The following is a 17500-nucleotide window of genomic DNA, read 5'->3' as shown; positions in this document are numbered from 1 at the left end:
GACTTTTCACCTATTTTACGCAATGGCTTAGGTTTGACAAGGATTGATTGGTCATTGCTTGACCTCAAGTTTCTATTGGGGACATATATGTTTAGAAGGTCTTTAATATAGGAGGGACTGTTCGTGCTCAGGGATTTGTAGACAACAGTACAAATCTTATAGGCAACTCTTTTTTCAACAGGAAGCCAATGTAACTCACGGAGAAGAAGAGTTGCTGACGGGTATTTTTTGTTATTGCGTACAATGAGCCTGGCTGCGTTATTTTGAGCAACCTGAAGTTTGCTAATTTTGTCTTTAGTTAAATTCGCCCAAAGGGAGTTACAATAGTCCAATTTAGATAAAACCAAGGAATTAATTAAAAGTTCTGTTATATGCTTCGGTATTAAATTACGAATTTTGCTTATTTTTTTCATTTCTATGTACATAGATTGTATGGTGTTATTCACGTGGCTTGTCATGGAAAGATCTTTATCAATGATGACGCCAAGGTTTTTTGCTTTATTTGAAAATTCTATTGTGCTATTTCCGAGAGTAATTAGTGATTTATTTGCCTGTTTAAGGATACTCGGTCTTCCACACATTAAAATCTCAGTTTTACTATCATTTAATTTTAACTTATTGTGGTACATCCAAGATTTAATCTCGTTAAAACAGCTCGTAATTCGTTGTATTAAGAACTGTAAATTACTAAGGGGTGCTGAATCATATATTTGCGTATCATCTGCATAAAAATGATAACTCAGATTGAATCTGGATATCACACTAGAAAGGGGCTGCATATATACAGTAAAAAGGACAGGGCCAAGAACAGAGCCTTGTGGCACTCCAAAATTTAGTAAAACTTGTTCTGACTGAACACCATTCACCACGACAGTCTGCCATCGATCCTGTAAATATGATGTAAACCATTTAAGGGCAATTCCTTTTATGCCGAACGTATTTTCTAGTCTTCTTAACAAAATGTCATGGTCAATGGTGTCAAAGGCAGCTGAAAGATCTAAAAGGCATAATACATTGATATTGTTAGCATCAGCATTACATAACAAGTCATTAAATATTTTAAGAAGCGCCGTTTCAGTACTGTGTTGATGTTTGTAGGCTGACTGAAAGGGTTGTTCCAAACTGTTGTTCTTAAGATGAGATGTTAATTGTGTAAGAACTACCTTCTCCAAAAGTTTTGACAAAAAAGGTAAATTTGATACAGGACGATAATTGTTTAATATATTGTGGTCTAGTGATGGTTTCTTCAGAAGTGGTTTGACGAGGGCACTTTTAAAGCACGATGGAACTTCGCCAGTCAGTATGGATGTATTTATGATTGATGTAATGGATGGTAATAATGTATCGATGGAGCTGGCCAAAAGCTGTGCTGGTAGGGGATCAAGGTCGCAGGATTTAATGGGGGCTTTTTTTTATCAACTCGTTTATGAAACTAGGTGAAACTGGTTGGAACTTGTCTAAAGGGGTACCACAGAATGTATTTGTATCTATAAATGGTTCATGCCGATCTAGTTCTGAACGAATGTTATGGATTTTGTCTTTAAAAAAGTTGACAAATGTGTCTGGCAAGTCTCTTTGATTGGTTGTAGATGGTAATGAAGTGCATCTTTCACGTCCAAGTAGATCATTGCAGATGTTAAATAATTGTTTACAAGATTTAGAAGTTTCAAATTTTGAAAGAAAATACGTGGTCTTTGCCTTTTTTATTGTTGTCTTCCAGGCACGAAATGCGCTCTTGAATATTTCACGATGAATCATGAGGCCTGATGTTTTCAGCAGTCTTTCTGCTCTCCGACACTTCGTTTTAGCTTCTTTAACGTCCGACGTATACCACGGAGCATACTTGCGGTTGGTAACGGTCCTTGTTTGGAATGGCGCATGTTTGTCAAGCGTTTCAATGAGACAACTATTCCACTGGTCTGGAGAAATAATTGAATTTTTAGTAAGTTTTGTTTCTAAATCGCCTCTGAAATTGTCCAAATTAATGCCTTTAATGTTTCTGGTTGATGTGGTGGTGGTTTCTTGGCATGGTTTTGAAACGTCAAGATTGAAAGAAATGAGGGAGTGGTCCGAAAAGGGGAGATAATCGACGGTGGCGTTGGTTTTTTGGAACTCTGAATTTTCTACAATTACCCAATCTAAAATATGACCAGCAGAGTGGGTTGGCGTTGTTACGATCTGGCACATGTTGTTCTCTGATAATGACTCGTGCAATTTGGCGGTGTCTGTGGCGTTGTCGAAGTGAAAATTAAAGTCGCCGAGTATAATTGAATGGCCAGGACGCGTGTGTTGCAAAGTTAGCATCTCGTTGATTTCCTTCCTAACATCAGGTAATTTTATTTTGTTTTTCTTGTTTGCTGGCGGTCGGTAGATGCAGTTGAAGTTGTATCTTGTATTCTGGAGGGATAATCTAAGATCAATGGCCTCCATTGTTTTGCAGCGCATTTCGATGATTTCCACATGTTTACATAATTTTGTTTTAATAATATTATTATTATTATTATTATTATTATTATTATTATTATTATTATTATTATTATTATTATTATTATTATCATTATTATTATTATCATTATTATTATTATCATTATTATTATTATTATTATTATTATATTATTATTATTATTATTATTATTATTATTATTATTATTATTATTATCATTATCATCATTGTGATTAACATTATCATTATAATTAACATCATGCACATTATTTTCTTTTTGCTCTTTCTACATGCCAACAAATCACTCTACACGAAAAACGCAAGTTAAAAGTAGTCATAAATTTGAAATGAGCAATGCCAACAAAAAGTAAATATGCTATTATAAAAGATTTCCTTTACTGTAGGCTACTTTCCCCTCAGATTTAGATACACATGGAATGTCGTGGAATTCTTCTTGCGCTTTATCGTTCAACTCTTGATCACTCACGACCAATTCTATTGATTTTTTTTTTATACCTGAACTTGTTCTTGTTCTTTCGTGAATTTTTATTACACTCGCACTTAAGAACTCGGTCGCTTTTTTCTTTCATCACCAACTCATTGTTAGCAATCCTAGCAAGCTATTCTTGGTTGACGGGGTCGTATTTTAGGATCATGATTAAAATCTTTGCTCTAAATGTGTAATAAAATTATACTAGGACTGGTTATTTTAGTCGGATTAGACGAAGTGGAAAGAAAAAATGAGGAAGAGGAGGAGGAGGAGTAAGAGGAGGAGGAGGAGGAGGAAGAGGAGGAGGAGGAGGAGGAGGAGGAAGAGGAGGAGAAAGAGAAGGAGGAGAAGGGGGGGGGGGGGGGACGAATGAAGTATCTAAATATATAAAATGAAGTTAGAGAAGAAGAAGAAGAAGAAGAAGAAGAAGAAGAAGAAGAAGAAGATGATGATGATGATGATGATGATGATGATGATGATGATGATGATGATAATGAGGAGGAGGAGGAGGAAGAAGAAGAAGAAGAGAAGGAGGAAGAAGAGGAGGAGGAGAATGTGTTTGTAAGGTGAAGGTGGAGAATGAGACAGGATAAAATGCGGAGTAATAAAAAGAAGAGAAATTAGTAGATTAAGTGAAAGAACAAAAAACGCACAAATTCGATGTCATTTCGAATTCTTTGAAAAGTTGGTGGCCATTTTAATTGGTCGATGTATGAAATAGAGGTTTTCTGGACAAGTATAAAATAAATAAATAAATAAAATAAATTCCCTTTATTCATCCCTAAGGGGAAATTTTTCTTTAGGGTCTATTCCAAGGGAAGACTGGAATAACCCAGGCGTCAGCCGCAGCGCAGCGCCGCAAAGTGAGCTAAGGCTAGTAGAACACGGTCCTTTCAGGTACGAAGCAAAGACCATACCGCTGAGCCAAGCTGTCCCATAAAAAGGTATAATGTGACTGGCCATGTAGTCTAGTGTCTTTCAGACGAAAGTGGAGGGTTTGAGACCGGCTCTGAGAGGCGCATAGTTGAGTCATTGGAAGAGTCTCTTTACTCACATTCTCTCGCGTGCTCGGTTGTAAAATGAGTGCCTGGACGTTGACTCTGTCGGGAAAAAAATGTATTTTCGTCCTATATATTGTGTTGCTGTTCTCTTGTATTGCGCTTTGAGCACATTTAGTTCTTATTCGTCTATATACAGGATGTCACAGAGGTCGCGGAATATGTAGATTTTTGTGAAAATACACATGAATAACCATGTTATAACTAATACTACAACTACTACTATCACCACCAGAACTCCTCCTCCTCTTCCTCCTCCTCCTCCTCCTCCTCCTCCTCCTCCTCCTCCTACTCCTACTACTACTACTACTACTACTACTACTACTACTACTACTACAACTACTGTTACCACTACTACTACTACTACTACTACTACTACTACTACTACTACTACTACTACTACTACTACTACTACTACTACCACTACTACTACTACTACTACTACTACTACTACTACTACTACTACTACTACTACTACTACTACTACTACTACTACTACTAATACTACTACTACTACCACAACAACAACAACAACAACAACAACAACTACTACTACTACCAACTTACTACAACAACAACAACAACAACAACAACTACTACTACTACTACTACTACTACTACTACTACTACTACTACTACTACTAATACTACTACTACTACTACTTTTACTACTACTACTACTACCACAACAACAACAACAACAACAACAACTACTACTATTACTACTACAACTACTACTACTACTACTACTACTACTACTACTACTACTACTACTACTACTACTACTGCTGCTACTCCTACTACTACTACTACTACTACTACTACTACTACTACTACTACTAATACTATTACTACTACTACTACTACTACTACTACTACTACTAATATTGCTATCCGATTATATACGAACACCGCCACAACGTAATAATAATAAAAAAAAGACCAAACCAAATTAGCCGCAGGTGAAAGAGCGGATGGTAATTAGAATAATATGGCCCTCCAGGGATGTCAAATGACGACTTCCGGTTACAACTCTACCTGGGATTGATCGATGCTACGACCTCATCGATTGGCTGATAGGAACTCCGCCTTGCGATCGTCACCAGAAATACAAATACACAGAAGCCACCACGCGACGGACAGTTGTGTTTTTCTGGTTAGTACCGTCAACTGGACTACAAAATCTACAGTTATTCGGACTCAAAGAATAACAATTAATAAGTTGTTCTTTCCAGAATTTATATACTTGTTGATCAGAAATTGATGAGGTTAGTTCAGTGGGGGAATACGTTATTAAAATTTAGATTATATATATCGGAAGAAAAATATCATTCCTAAAAAAAATAATTCACCATACATAATATCCGTATGTATTCGATACACAAATTAATCAATTAATTACTTAATTAATTAAATTATTTTTTATCTTTTTATTTATCTATTCATATGTTTATCTATGTCTTTATTAATCTATAATTAATCTACTAATTAATATATATATATATATATATATATATTATATATATATATATATATATATGTAAATGAATATATTTATCTATTTATTTATTTATTCGTTTATTTTTATATATTGCTATTTTTTTTGTTCCCCTGATTCGAAGTATCCGAGGTGTACATAAATGCAGGCCTGACATCCGGACTCGCTTATGGGCCTAGTTGAACACTGTTGTAATGGACAATATTTTGCGTCATCTTTTTTAGAATTCCATTACAACAATGAGCCCATAAGGAGTTGGCTTTTGAGACCTGCAATTAAGTGCACGTCGGAAGTATCTGTTCATTTGCAAATGGATACTATTTGGATACAAATGTGAGGCTGGCTGAGAAAACCCGGGAAAATGCGGCAAGCTTTGATTTGAGATGTGAACCAAAATCGAAGATAAAGTGTTTCCGATAGCAACTCATTTTATTCAGAAAAAAATATATAACTTGGGTTCTAGATAATAGACATAGAAAGAAAATTAAAAGTGAAATGATCAGAAATGTGTGGTCTACACAAATGCATATATAACTCAATTTATGAAATTTGCGCATCTTTCCGGGTTTTCTCAGCCAGCCACACAACTACTAGTAGCATCGATATGATACCGTTTTGAACTGGTGGGTCATTTATTCTAATCTTTACCAGAAAGTTACAAGTTTGACTAATAATTTCATAGATTTAAACTTGTTATTTGATTTTTAGTATCTAGCTCCACCTCCCAACATATTTACAACATTGTTCTTTGGACGATTTGATTATAAAGAACTTTAGACTTTGTCTTTTGTGAACCAATGTTTTGCCCCTGAGAATTTCCTCGTGAAATGATAGTAGTCCTTCAGAGCCATTTGGCCCATGAAACTGGATCCCGGTTTCTATAGCGTGAAACGGATAATAGCAATTTATTTCTACCTTAAACAGTACTTTCTGTCAGATCTAACAGAACCATCTACCCATTCACTGATGGGGGGAGGGGGGGGGAGGGGGGGGGGTGTTAGAAATTTTTTTTTGACTTCATCCGAGATCGATCTCGATCCCATTACGCGTAGAGCGAGTGCTCAGTAGCTATCGGGATCCCATTTTTAAAAAGCATCTTAAGACTTTTCTCTTTTCCGAACTAATGTGCTGGCAAGCACGAAGAGCGCCCCAAAAGCCTCCTTGTGATATGATAGAGCTCTCAATAAATGCAATAATTATTGTCTTTATCTTTCAAGTCCGTATCAACGCGGATAGATAGTTGAGTATCATGCCTTGCTGAAACCTCTGAGTTCCGCATGAACCGTGGGTCAAAGCTGCAAGAATCTGTGAACTGAACATACATGGATTTGACAGCTTAAAAAAAGAACTAAATACTTTACAAGGTTTTGGGATCAAAATCCATTTCGGCCAAAATAAAAGCAATTATAAAGGGAATAATTAAAAATAAAATCTGGATAGACGGGAGAAAAGGTCGCTGCACTTCAAGGATAAATGATGACGGACTTTCCTAAAAAAGGGTTTTATTCCGTTTAAAGTATTTGTAGAAAGAAGCTTATAATATCTATTTTTGTTAAATATTTTTCTCATGGGAAGTAATGCGTAAGTTAAGCCCCCCCCCCCCCCCCCCAAGAATCATTGTCTTGGACAAGACAGTTAACTCATATCCGGTTTACAACTCATCTTTCCTTTCCTCTCCGACCATCCATCACCAAGTTCTTTGTGTTTGGCCAAGAAAAAGAAACACAAGCTTCTATATAGAGCAATATCCAACAAATGTGATCAAGCTAGCAGCAGCACTTTACGTGAAGGACGAAACATGACGGCATTAGGACAGTTTCTTTTTTCCAACAGCACAACTTTGTTTCCATCCAGATACAAATGTTAACATGAGTAGGGTGAGCAAATGAGAGAACCTTTTCCTGGGACTCGTCTTTTACGGTCAGAGCGGAACTCGAACCAGGGACCTAGTGTCATACCACATGACCACACAGTCGCACAAAGAACTTTGCCTGGGCATAAAATCCCGAATAACTTTCAATCCTTTTAGACATAGCCTGCAGCATTGCATCTGTCTTAGACCTTTCTCCTGGCATCTTTTGAGTTGAATATAGAATTTGTTGATATTTCCGTAACGATCAGTTTTTTTCTTCTTCTGTGACGTTGCTGACTCAACGCCTCCTCCCCCCCCCCCCCTTTATTTTTCATCCTAGGCATCTGCTGGGTTATTATATTTGACTATTATCCTTTTTTTTCCATGGCCAATGTTGTTTCCTCTGAAATTTACAGTAGGATCGATTTAACACGGTCATGATATAAAACATTTATTCTATTGACCTAAGTCCCATTTTTCACTTTGGTAGCTTCGTTACCAGATGTTTGTATAGCAATTAGGACCGGAGTTCTTGAAAGAGATGTTTTCTTTTCGTTACGTCCAAACAATCGTATAATACTCTTTTGAGAGCCACATCATGCCACTCTTGCTTTTGAGTGATAAAAATCGTTCTTCGGCTATGGCGATACTGTTTTAAAATGTTGACATTTGTGAATTCTTTTTCATTATTAACCTAGAAAAATATTTGATAACAAAACTTTTCCAAACATTTTCAAAATTACACACAAACACACACATACACACATACACACACACACACACACACATATATATATATATTTATATATATATATATATATATATATATATATATATATATATATATATATATATATATAGTTATAAAATAAAAACCACGAAATAAAAGTGCTCGACTTTAGCGATTCCACACACTTCCCGTGTGTATATATATATATATATATATATATATTTTATATATATATATATATATATATATATATATATATATATATATATATTGCAAACCGATTTTTCAAATCATACAGACAGCAAATATGCTGTTACCTGTTATGAAAAGTAATTTAGTTCTAAGACTTTTGATATCCGCAATCAACATGATAGGACAATTTTGTTCAAAAGTTATGCAACTAGAGATATACATTACAAGGCTTGGAGTCAGTATTGAACAAGTATGGATTTGGTTGGTATTTTTATGCTGCCTGCTTAAACAGAAAGAAACGGAGCATAGTTCAAAGTGGTTTAGTAATGGGAATCAATTCTGTATAAAACGTTATATAAAAGTCCACTAATTTGGTTAAAAAAAACCAGTCAGTTTCCCAAGCCTTTCCCGTTCGAAATCACCCACTTCTCTCTCTCTCTCTCTCCCCCCCCCTCATCACTCTTCTCTCTCTCTCCCCCCCTCTCTCTCTCTCCTCTCTCTCTTCTCTCTCTCTCTCTCTCTCACACACACACACAAACACATAAAATTAAGAGAAGACATGAAATATTTAGTCGTCGATCTGGTTTTTTAGTTAGGTATTTGTTTTTATTAGTTTTTGTTGTTGGCCGAAGAAGGGCTTTGAGCCAGAAACGTTCCGAGTTTGGCATTTTGTTCTTTTTAAAGCTGTTATATTCATTTTTGTTTACTACTTTTAAAAAATGATGAAACTCTATACAATTATTTTTGTTAAGGATTACGTGATTCCATGCCGTTCTCCAATTGCACATTATAATAAAAGGTTTAGAAACTATTAATTAAAAAATAAATTTCATTCAAAAATTAACTCTCTTCCTGGAAATGTCTCTGATGTTATTTTGCAAAAAGTAACAAGGGTTCCGAGAATTCTCAAGTTTTAATGTGACCCATCGCCTCAAAACGGTATTATGTTGGAGAGATTTTGTTGAGGTAGCAGAAGTGAGGATATTGAGTTGGTCACTTGGCTGGACAAGAAAAGATAAAGTGAGAAATGAACGAATTCGAAGGTTGACTGAATGTGAATCATGTATCAATAAAGATGAGAGAAGATAGATTGAAATGGTTTGGACATGTTAAGAGATGAGAGAGGGAATACCTGGGAAGGAAAGGTTTTGACTTAAAATTAGCGGGAAAGAGAAAAAAAGGACGCCCAAAGACTAGATGGTTGGATAGGGTAAAGTACGGCATGATAGAACTGGGCCTGGAGGAGGATGATTCTATGAACCGAGATGCTTGGAGATGTGACATTCATAATGGGAACCCTGCAAAATGCGGGATAAGCTGAGTGAAGAAGAAAGTAGAAGTTGGGGAGATTTGGATACTAAAAGTTGAATTCATGGTCAAAAATAGGAGACTTGACTTACGTTTTTACATGTTCTATTGAAGATCTGAAAAAATTGTGTATGAAACAGTGTCAGAAAAAGCAAGCAAGAAAAATACAAGACGCCCCCCCCCCCCAAAAAAAAAATTAATAAAAAAATCAGCATGCTTCGGCTTCCCAGGTCGAGGCAGGTTGATTTTTTGGGATGTTTTTTTTTTTTCATAAATTTTTTCCTTTCTCTGACACTGTTTCATATACACTTTTTCAGATCTTTATCTTACATCAGTGTCTACTCCTCAATAGGATTCCTCAATAGGATAGTCGTAACATCATTTCCTTCCTAATGACGTATGGTAACTTAGTAACACTGGCTCTAAACTATCGGAACAATGGCGGACGCCGTATGAAATATTTCTCCGGCGAGCTTAAACGCGTATCCAGAGGAAAAAACCCCCATCAATTTGATCATGTTTTGACTTTTACACATTCTGATCACAAGGCATATGAAAAGGGAATGAAAAGTTCTAACCAGCATGAAGAATAAAAAGTAATGATTTTCTTTGTTTAGAACCAAGATGGCCGCCGTTGCCGAGCGCGTGACATCAGACTACTGAATCCAATTGTTACTTTGATATGTTTTAATGAGCGAGATTGAGTATATTATTATTATTATTATTATTATTATTATTATTATTATTATTATTATTATTATTATTATTATTATTATTAATATTATTATTATTATCAATAATAATAATAATATTAATAATAATAATAATAATAATAATAATAATAATAATAATAATAATAATAATAATAATATATTAATAATAACAACAATAATAACAATAACAATAATAATAATAGTAATAATAATAATGATAATAATAATAATAATAATAATAATAATAATAATAATAATAATAATAATAATAATAATAATAATAATAATAATAATATTATTAATAATAGTAATAACGATAATAATAAAAGCAATCATAATCATAATAAAGATAATAATGATAATGATGATGATGATAATAATAGTAATAATAATAATAATAATAATAATAATAATAATAATAATAATAATAATAATAATAATAATATAATGATGATGACAATAATAATAATAATAATGATAATAATAATAATAATAATAATAATAATAATAATAATAATAATAATAATAATAATAATAATAATAATGAAAAATGATAATGATAGTAATATTACTCTACTACTACTACTACTACTACTACTACTACTACTACTACTACTACTACTACTACTACTACTGCTACTACAACTACTACTACTACTACTACTACTACTACTACTACTACTACTATTACTACTACTACTACTACTACTACTACTACTACTACTACTACTACAACTACTACTACTACTACTGCAAACAACAACAACAACTACTACTACTACTACTACTACTACTACTACTACTACTACTACTACTACTACTACTACTACTACTAATAATAATAATAATAATAATAATAATGCACATTTGTTAAGCGCAGCTTATCCCGCTATTTTATACACAGGCCCTCTCATGGTGACAAAAAGTAATGTTTCGCATTTCTGGTGATTTTAACTTTAAAATCCATTTTTGGCATTTGGTTTACTCTGATCTAATACCGTTTTGAGGCGATGGCTCACAAACGACGTATTTGCAGGTCTGATAAGCAAACGCGAGTATGGGCACGATTTAACATTGTTGTAATGGACATTATGTTGCGTTGGTTTGCGAGTATTTTTCCATAACAACAATGGGATTATAACAATTTGGATTATCAGACCTGCAAACCAAAACACGTCGGTCACAGATCTTTCTACAGTCCCGGCATGCAACAGAATCATACCATATGAGTGATAGGTCATCAAACTGATTTGATTCAAATAACCCATTCCATTAAGTCGTTATGAAAATTTAATGAAATTGCACGGGAAGAGATTCCTCGTAACGTTAGAGTTCATCAACCCATTTGAATTGTTTGAATTATGGACCATAGAGAGTTACCAGGTTTTTTTTCTCGCCCAGGTAGTAGTAGTTGTAGCGTATGGCAACACCTCCAAATTCATTTCGTCAACCCAGCTTCGAAAGTCTTCCTCCGCCCTAAGAACTGTTTCATAGCTACCTTCAAGTTTAGTTACTGGACAAAGGAGGACGATGTGATCGCAGGTCTCTGGAGCTTTCTGACATTTCCGGCAGGCATCACTGTTCCGAAGTTTCCATCTGCACATATTTGATGCAGTTCTCCATGTCCTGTTAAGAGGCGATATGTGGAAACCCAGTATTTCCTGGCGTTGTGGAATCCAGCCATTCTTTTAGTGGGATCTTTTTTGATGTTTCCTCCTCTTGGTGTTTCCCTGCTCCACATTTCTCTCCAGCTCTCCTCCACTCTGAAGTCTACCATTTTTATTAGCGGAAAGGTCTTCTCGATTTGAGTCTTGTTGTTGATGATGCTCCCTTTATGATTATTGTTAATAGGAGTATCATCTATGGCTTTATCAATTCTTGCATGCATCCTTTGATTAGCAGTCTTGTCGTCTAAGACTTGGTGGTGCAATGCCGCTCAGTGTTGGGAACCATTGAGTTGGAGTTGACTTGAGACATCCTGTTATTATTCTCATTGATCCTCTTTTTGCCCAGGTAAGACTTGTCAGATTGTTGTATTACTGCCTTAGTACTTTTGGTTGTAAAATCCTCACCACAGTAGTTAGTTAATTATATGACAGAATGTATTCACGCTGATAATTTAAACTTTTTCAAAATCAAAATTAACTTGCATTTATCAAGCAGAGGACACACGATTAAGAATATTCCTGGCAGATACAATTATTATTAGGTATCATCTCTTACGTTTCTCATAATGCGTCACATCTCTTGAACGAAAATTCATCATTCGCACGGCTCTAACTAAAAAAAAAACTAAAGCTTTTATATAGCGCAATATCCACTAAATGTGCTCAGAGCGCTTTATAAACCGCAAACCAAAATAATAATGTATTATAATAATAATTTCATGGTTTTCATTTAAAAAAATTGTATTGCTTACACTGTTATATAAACTATCACTAATTTTTCTTTCAACTACGAATTATAATAAATCAAGACTACGTGGGACATTGTTTAACGACTGGGATCGTTCATATAAGTGAACAACAAATAAAAATACATTTGAGTTTTGGTTTTGTCTAGTTCAGACATTAGATAATGCGTAATAATCGATATAAAACTTTATGGAATCGAATGACTGGTAATTAATTAACTTTATAGTTTTTTTTAAACTAAAGAGACTATTTCGAAAAAGGAATTATAACTGTTGCTTATAGAATGGATTGTTAATAAATACCCGAGAGGATCCTTTAATAAATTTCTATCTATAAGATATATTTATATTTTCAAATTTCTTTTAATAATTAAAATTTAAGAAAAATAGATTCAGATTAAATTAGCATTGATCTGAAAAAAACCCAACAAAATCCACACACAAAACACGCAAAAAGAAATTTAAAAATTACCGTTTTGGTCATTTATCTTCATTTTCATTTGCTATGTGACAGGCTAATTATAGAATAGTTATTGTGGTGTAAACAAATCTATCAACTCTAAAAATCACAAAAATATCTCTTCTAAAATGAGCCGATCATGTGATACTTATGTGACAAGTGATACGTGTTACGTGATGTGTAGATATAACTTTATATTTCCTCTAAAAAGGGCACATCTTTAATTTAAAGCGCGTCTGCTGTTTGAGGCTGATGTTTATAATCTTCCTGACCATAGAAAAAGAAAGTTCTAACTATCTTCGCCGGGGTTAGAACTCAAGACTTGTCAATTCCAAGTTCATAATTTCACCAGTGAGCTATCAGCTTGCCATACAGAACATCAAATGATATTATGTATAATTGATAGCTTTGTTTATAAGTATGTTTATTGATTAGTGTTAGGCACTAGATACTGTTTGCCGTTTGTATGAAACTAAAACGAAGTACCATAACAATCCTTTATCAATCTTTAATGAAACAGATCTGACGGGGACTGGTGGTAACTACTAATAAATCCAACACAAAGGATTTTGCCATTTCTAAATGGGAAATACGGGAAATAAGGGACAACGTTATAGATCCGCTACTGGGAAACGAGTTAGAGACATTACAACGTCGTGTTCAGTTCAGGCTATTGATAGAACGAAGTTGACGTCACACGGGTCTTTGTTATTGTTTTGTTGCCATCCACCTTTATGAGTAATTCTCACTTAACTGTATTAACCAGACTATCAAATTTTATGGTTACACATAGTTTTGTGTATTGGTCTGTTATATTTCCGGATGGCACTGTTGTGAGCTTCTTAGCCAAGCGAATACTATCTATAATGTGTGTGCTAATTCGGCAAAACCCGTCGGATGTCGCATGCGCTAGTTTTGAGATGAGAGCAAATAAAGGTGATTTGCATGGTTTTCGTTTTTTCACTTCATCGTTTTTATTATCCATCCAACTACATCCTCACAAAATGATTTTACAATTTGAAGCTTATAGATATTTTAATTTTTTTTTTTTCTGAGCTCTATTGTTGTGAATTGCCTTGGAAACTGAACTAAAATCTGCCCCTGAGGTAGAGAATTCCAATTCAGCACTTAGAACCAAAATTTTCACCAAACCCTGCCCTATTAGATATCATTCTTTTTGATGTTGTTCCCTCTTTGGAATACAAGTCATTGCGCATGAATACAAGGATACAAGCTACCATTAAGTCAGTAAATCGACTGCGTAAATTTATAAACAAAACGAGTAACGCGATAAGCAATAGTCAACGTTCTACTTAGATGTGTCACCAATAATATTATGCGACTATCGGAGTTTTCTTTCAATTTTTTAATCATAATTTACAATATTAGGTCACTATCAATATCTGGAAACGAAAATAAAATCACGATGGCATAGTAACTAAGAGCACTGAGAGAACAATCGGCCAGCGTAGATGGAGCCACACACGAACCTCCTCCTCCTCCTAAAGTATCACGTTGCGGAGTCAAGAAGGGAAAAATTAAAATGGGAAAGTCAAAATCTGGGTTTGTGTTACAGAAATGCTTTTATTTATTATTTTGAGTATGAATGTGGTGTGCACCTGCTGTTGTGGTGACAATGTAACTGTATTTTAAAATAATTTCTAATAAATAGTACGTCTTATCTTTAAAAACGATTTTCTCCGGGTTCCCCCCCCCCCCCTCCCGCTCCCCTCCCTTCAAATGTGAATAATTTTGGCCCTAAATAAGATGATTATAAAATTCATACTGCATTTTGTCCAGGAATGCTGCCTATACTGAAAAATATAATAATATGGATTAAAATTTTCCCGACATCCGACGGATTTTGCTAAATCAGCAACAGTATTATGTGATCAACCGTGCGGCTTTGTGGTCTAGAGGTGTGACACTCGCTTCCTATCAAAAGAGTAACATGCAATTACTATTATCAGTTTCATGCAACAGAAAACAGGATAAACTCCGCCTCTATGGGAATAATGGCTATGGTGGACTACTAACGATAACGATATGAAATAGGGCATTTTAGAAGTGTAACATTTTGAAGCAAGAGCAAAGCTCTTCAAGTCAGCAGTGGCACTTGGGAACTGATATCTGTTAGGGACAGACCAGGCCGTAAAATACAAGTAAAATGCCTTTTACCAAAAGTTAGTTTTATGTTCCGATTCTGGTATCCACTTCGCAAGGTATTGAAAAAAAGATTTAAAAAAAAAAGAAAACACCTTATATCAAAGTCCCCAAACATCAAGGAGAAAGCAAAACAAAACAATACCCCCCCCCCCCCTTAAAAAAACCCCAAGTCCGGGTCGATAGAAAAAATGCTCATTCTAATAACTGAGTTAGTCGGCTTATTTATAGGAGAAAGGAAGGCGACTATTTCTTCTTTTAAAGAAATCAGAAAACTAATATTGTTTAAAAAAACAAAAAACTTGACAGAGTCGTGTGCGACGTGCATATAATTGCAGGTCTGATAACCGAACGCAATTTCGGGCTTGATTTACATTGTTGTGATAGACATTCTTTTGTGTTGGTTTGAGATTATTTCCATTACAACAATGAGCCCATAACAATTTGGGTTATCAGACCTGCGTATAAATAAACTTCGTTCGGGGGCCATTAAGACGGAAAATCTGGAATGTTGTTAAATTAATTCTTGATGATATTCACTTTTGCTAAAATGTTTCACATAAAATATAATATCTTTCTTTTAATCAGTTAACTGCTGTAGTCTTGAAAGAGACACATTGAAAAATTTGGCCTGAAATCTCGTCCTTTAAATATCGATCGATTTAAACGCAAGGTCCCAGGTTTGAATTTTTTTTTTGCCAAGATGAGGGTCATTTAAATCGATCGATATTTGAAGGACGAGTTTTCTGGCCATTAAAAAAAATACATGTTTTCCAGAGCCCAGAAATTAATTGGTTAAAAATCAGCCTAACGAAAATTGGATACCCAGCTGCAAATAAGTGTCTGCGCATAACATAATCAGCCGGAAGGTGAAAATTTTGGTTTTGCATTTTTTGCATTTTCTGAAAGAATAAGCTCTCCAGAGCATTTTAATCTTTATTTGAAGTAAATCGGGTGATTTTTCATTAAGTTATGGTCAGATGTATAGGAAAGGTAACCAGCAACTTTTCTCAAATTTCATACTTTTCAACATGACTAGCTGTAAAAATTTAGATGTGAAATTAAGCTTTGATATTTCCCGAAGATGTACAAAAAAAAAAAAAAACAAAAACGGCTGACTTAATCATTTATGATATGATAAAATTGACCTTCTAACTAAACTTGGCAATATCTCAATTCAAACCTTTTCACCATCCGACTGATTATGTCATTCACTGTAACAATAATATGTGTTGTTTGTCTATGATGATTTTCAAAACAATTGAAATAAAATCCTCTTAATGACGGGTCCGTTTAAAAAAAAAAATAAAGACATTTCTGAGCTCCAATGCGCTCGCGTTGTTTTGTTTTATTTGATCAACGGAAATAGGAACTAAAGTGTGACATAAAAAACTGTTTCCAATTTCATTGAAAGTGTAAAACCACTCTACCGGAGGACTGGATAGATACCTTGTGTAATTAATCTTCTGGTTTCAGAGTGATGGTATCTTATTTTCTGGTCTAAATATTATGCTGCTCCTCAAAAAATATCATCCATCCTCGCTCTTTTAACTACTTAACGTAAATCCTAATAACCTGTCTATACATCCAGTTACTAAAAATGTTATGCCACCTTTTGATTCAATATGTGCCTATTCATTAATAGTCCTCCGAAGGACTAGGTACATACACAATTCTAACAATTTTGGAACCGGAAACGTGGAGGTGTGACGTCAAGACTTTTCTACCCCATTAAACAAATATTAACAGGAACCGGATATTATGGCCAATTAAATCAATGATTATTTCTTTTTATGTTTTGTATCCAGGTCAAACAGGAAGTAAAGATCAGCATGGAGTGGTCCATAGAATTCTTGTGTCTCTTCTGTGTTGGACTTTTCTGTGGCAAGTCTTCAGGTAATTTTTGTTTTCATATAGAAAGAACGAAGTTGATGTAACTCGGCTCTTTGGTATTGTTTTTAGACAGCCATTTTAATTATTCGTTTTCACTAAACTCTATCAATCCGACTATCAACGCTCAAGGTTACACATAGTTTTGTGTGTTGATTGATCATATCCGACTGTCCGATATTATGAGTATTTTACCTAAACGCATAGCATCAATAATTTTAAAAAATTACGGCATTCCACGCTGCGAAGTTAGTTAGGCATTCCACAAGGTAATATAGATAGTTCGAAGA

The 17500-nt window shown here is 34.5% G+C and overlaps 1 protein-coding gene across 1 annotated transcript in view; it reads left to right on the top strand.

Moving 5' to 3' along the window:
• Positions 1-5078: 5078 nt before the first annotated feature.
• LOC144970288 (salivary C-type lectin 2-like) overlaps positions 5079-17500 on the top strand; it is a 39129-nt gene continuing 26707 nt past the window's right edge. Inside the window, exons 1-2 of the mRNA XM_078909775.1 lie at positions 5079-5259; positions 17129-17216. Coding sequence (XP_078765901.1) covers positions 17153-17216 — 64 coding nt within the window. The 5' untranslated portion in view covers positions 5079-5259; positions 17129-17152. The remainder of the gene's footprint in view (positions 5260-17128; positions 17217-17500) is intronic.

This window comes from Berghia stephanieae, chromosome 4 (genome assembly GCF_034508935.2).
Source record: "Berghia stephanieae isolate SIO BIC M18660-M18661 chromosome 4, UCSD_Bste_1.3, whole genome shotgun sequence".
NCBI lineage: Eukaryota > Metazoa > Mollusca > Gastropoda > Nudibranchia > Aeolidiidae > Berghia > Berghia stephanieae.
This window is presented reverse-complemented; position numbering and strand designations above follow the sequence as displayed.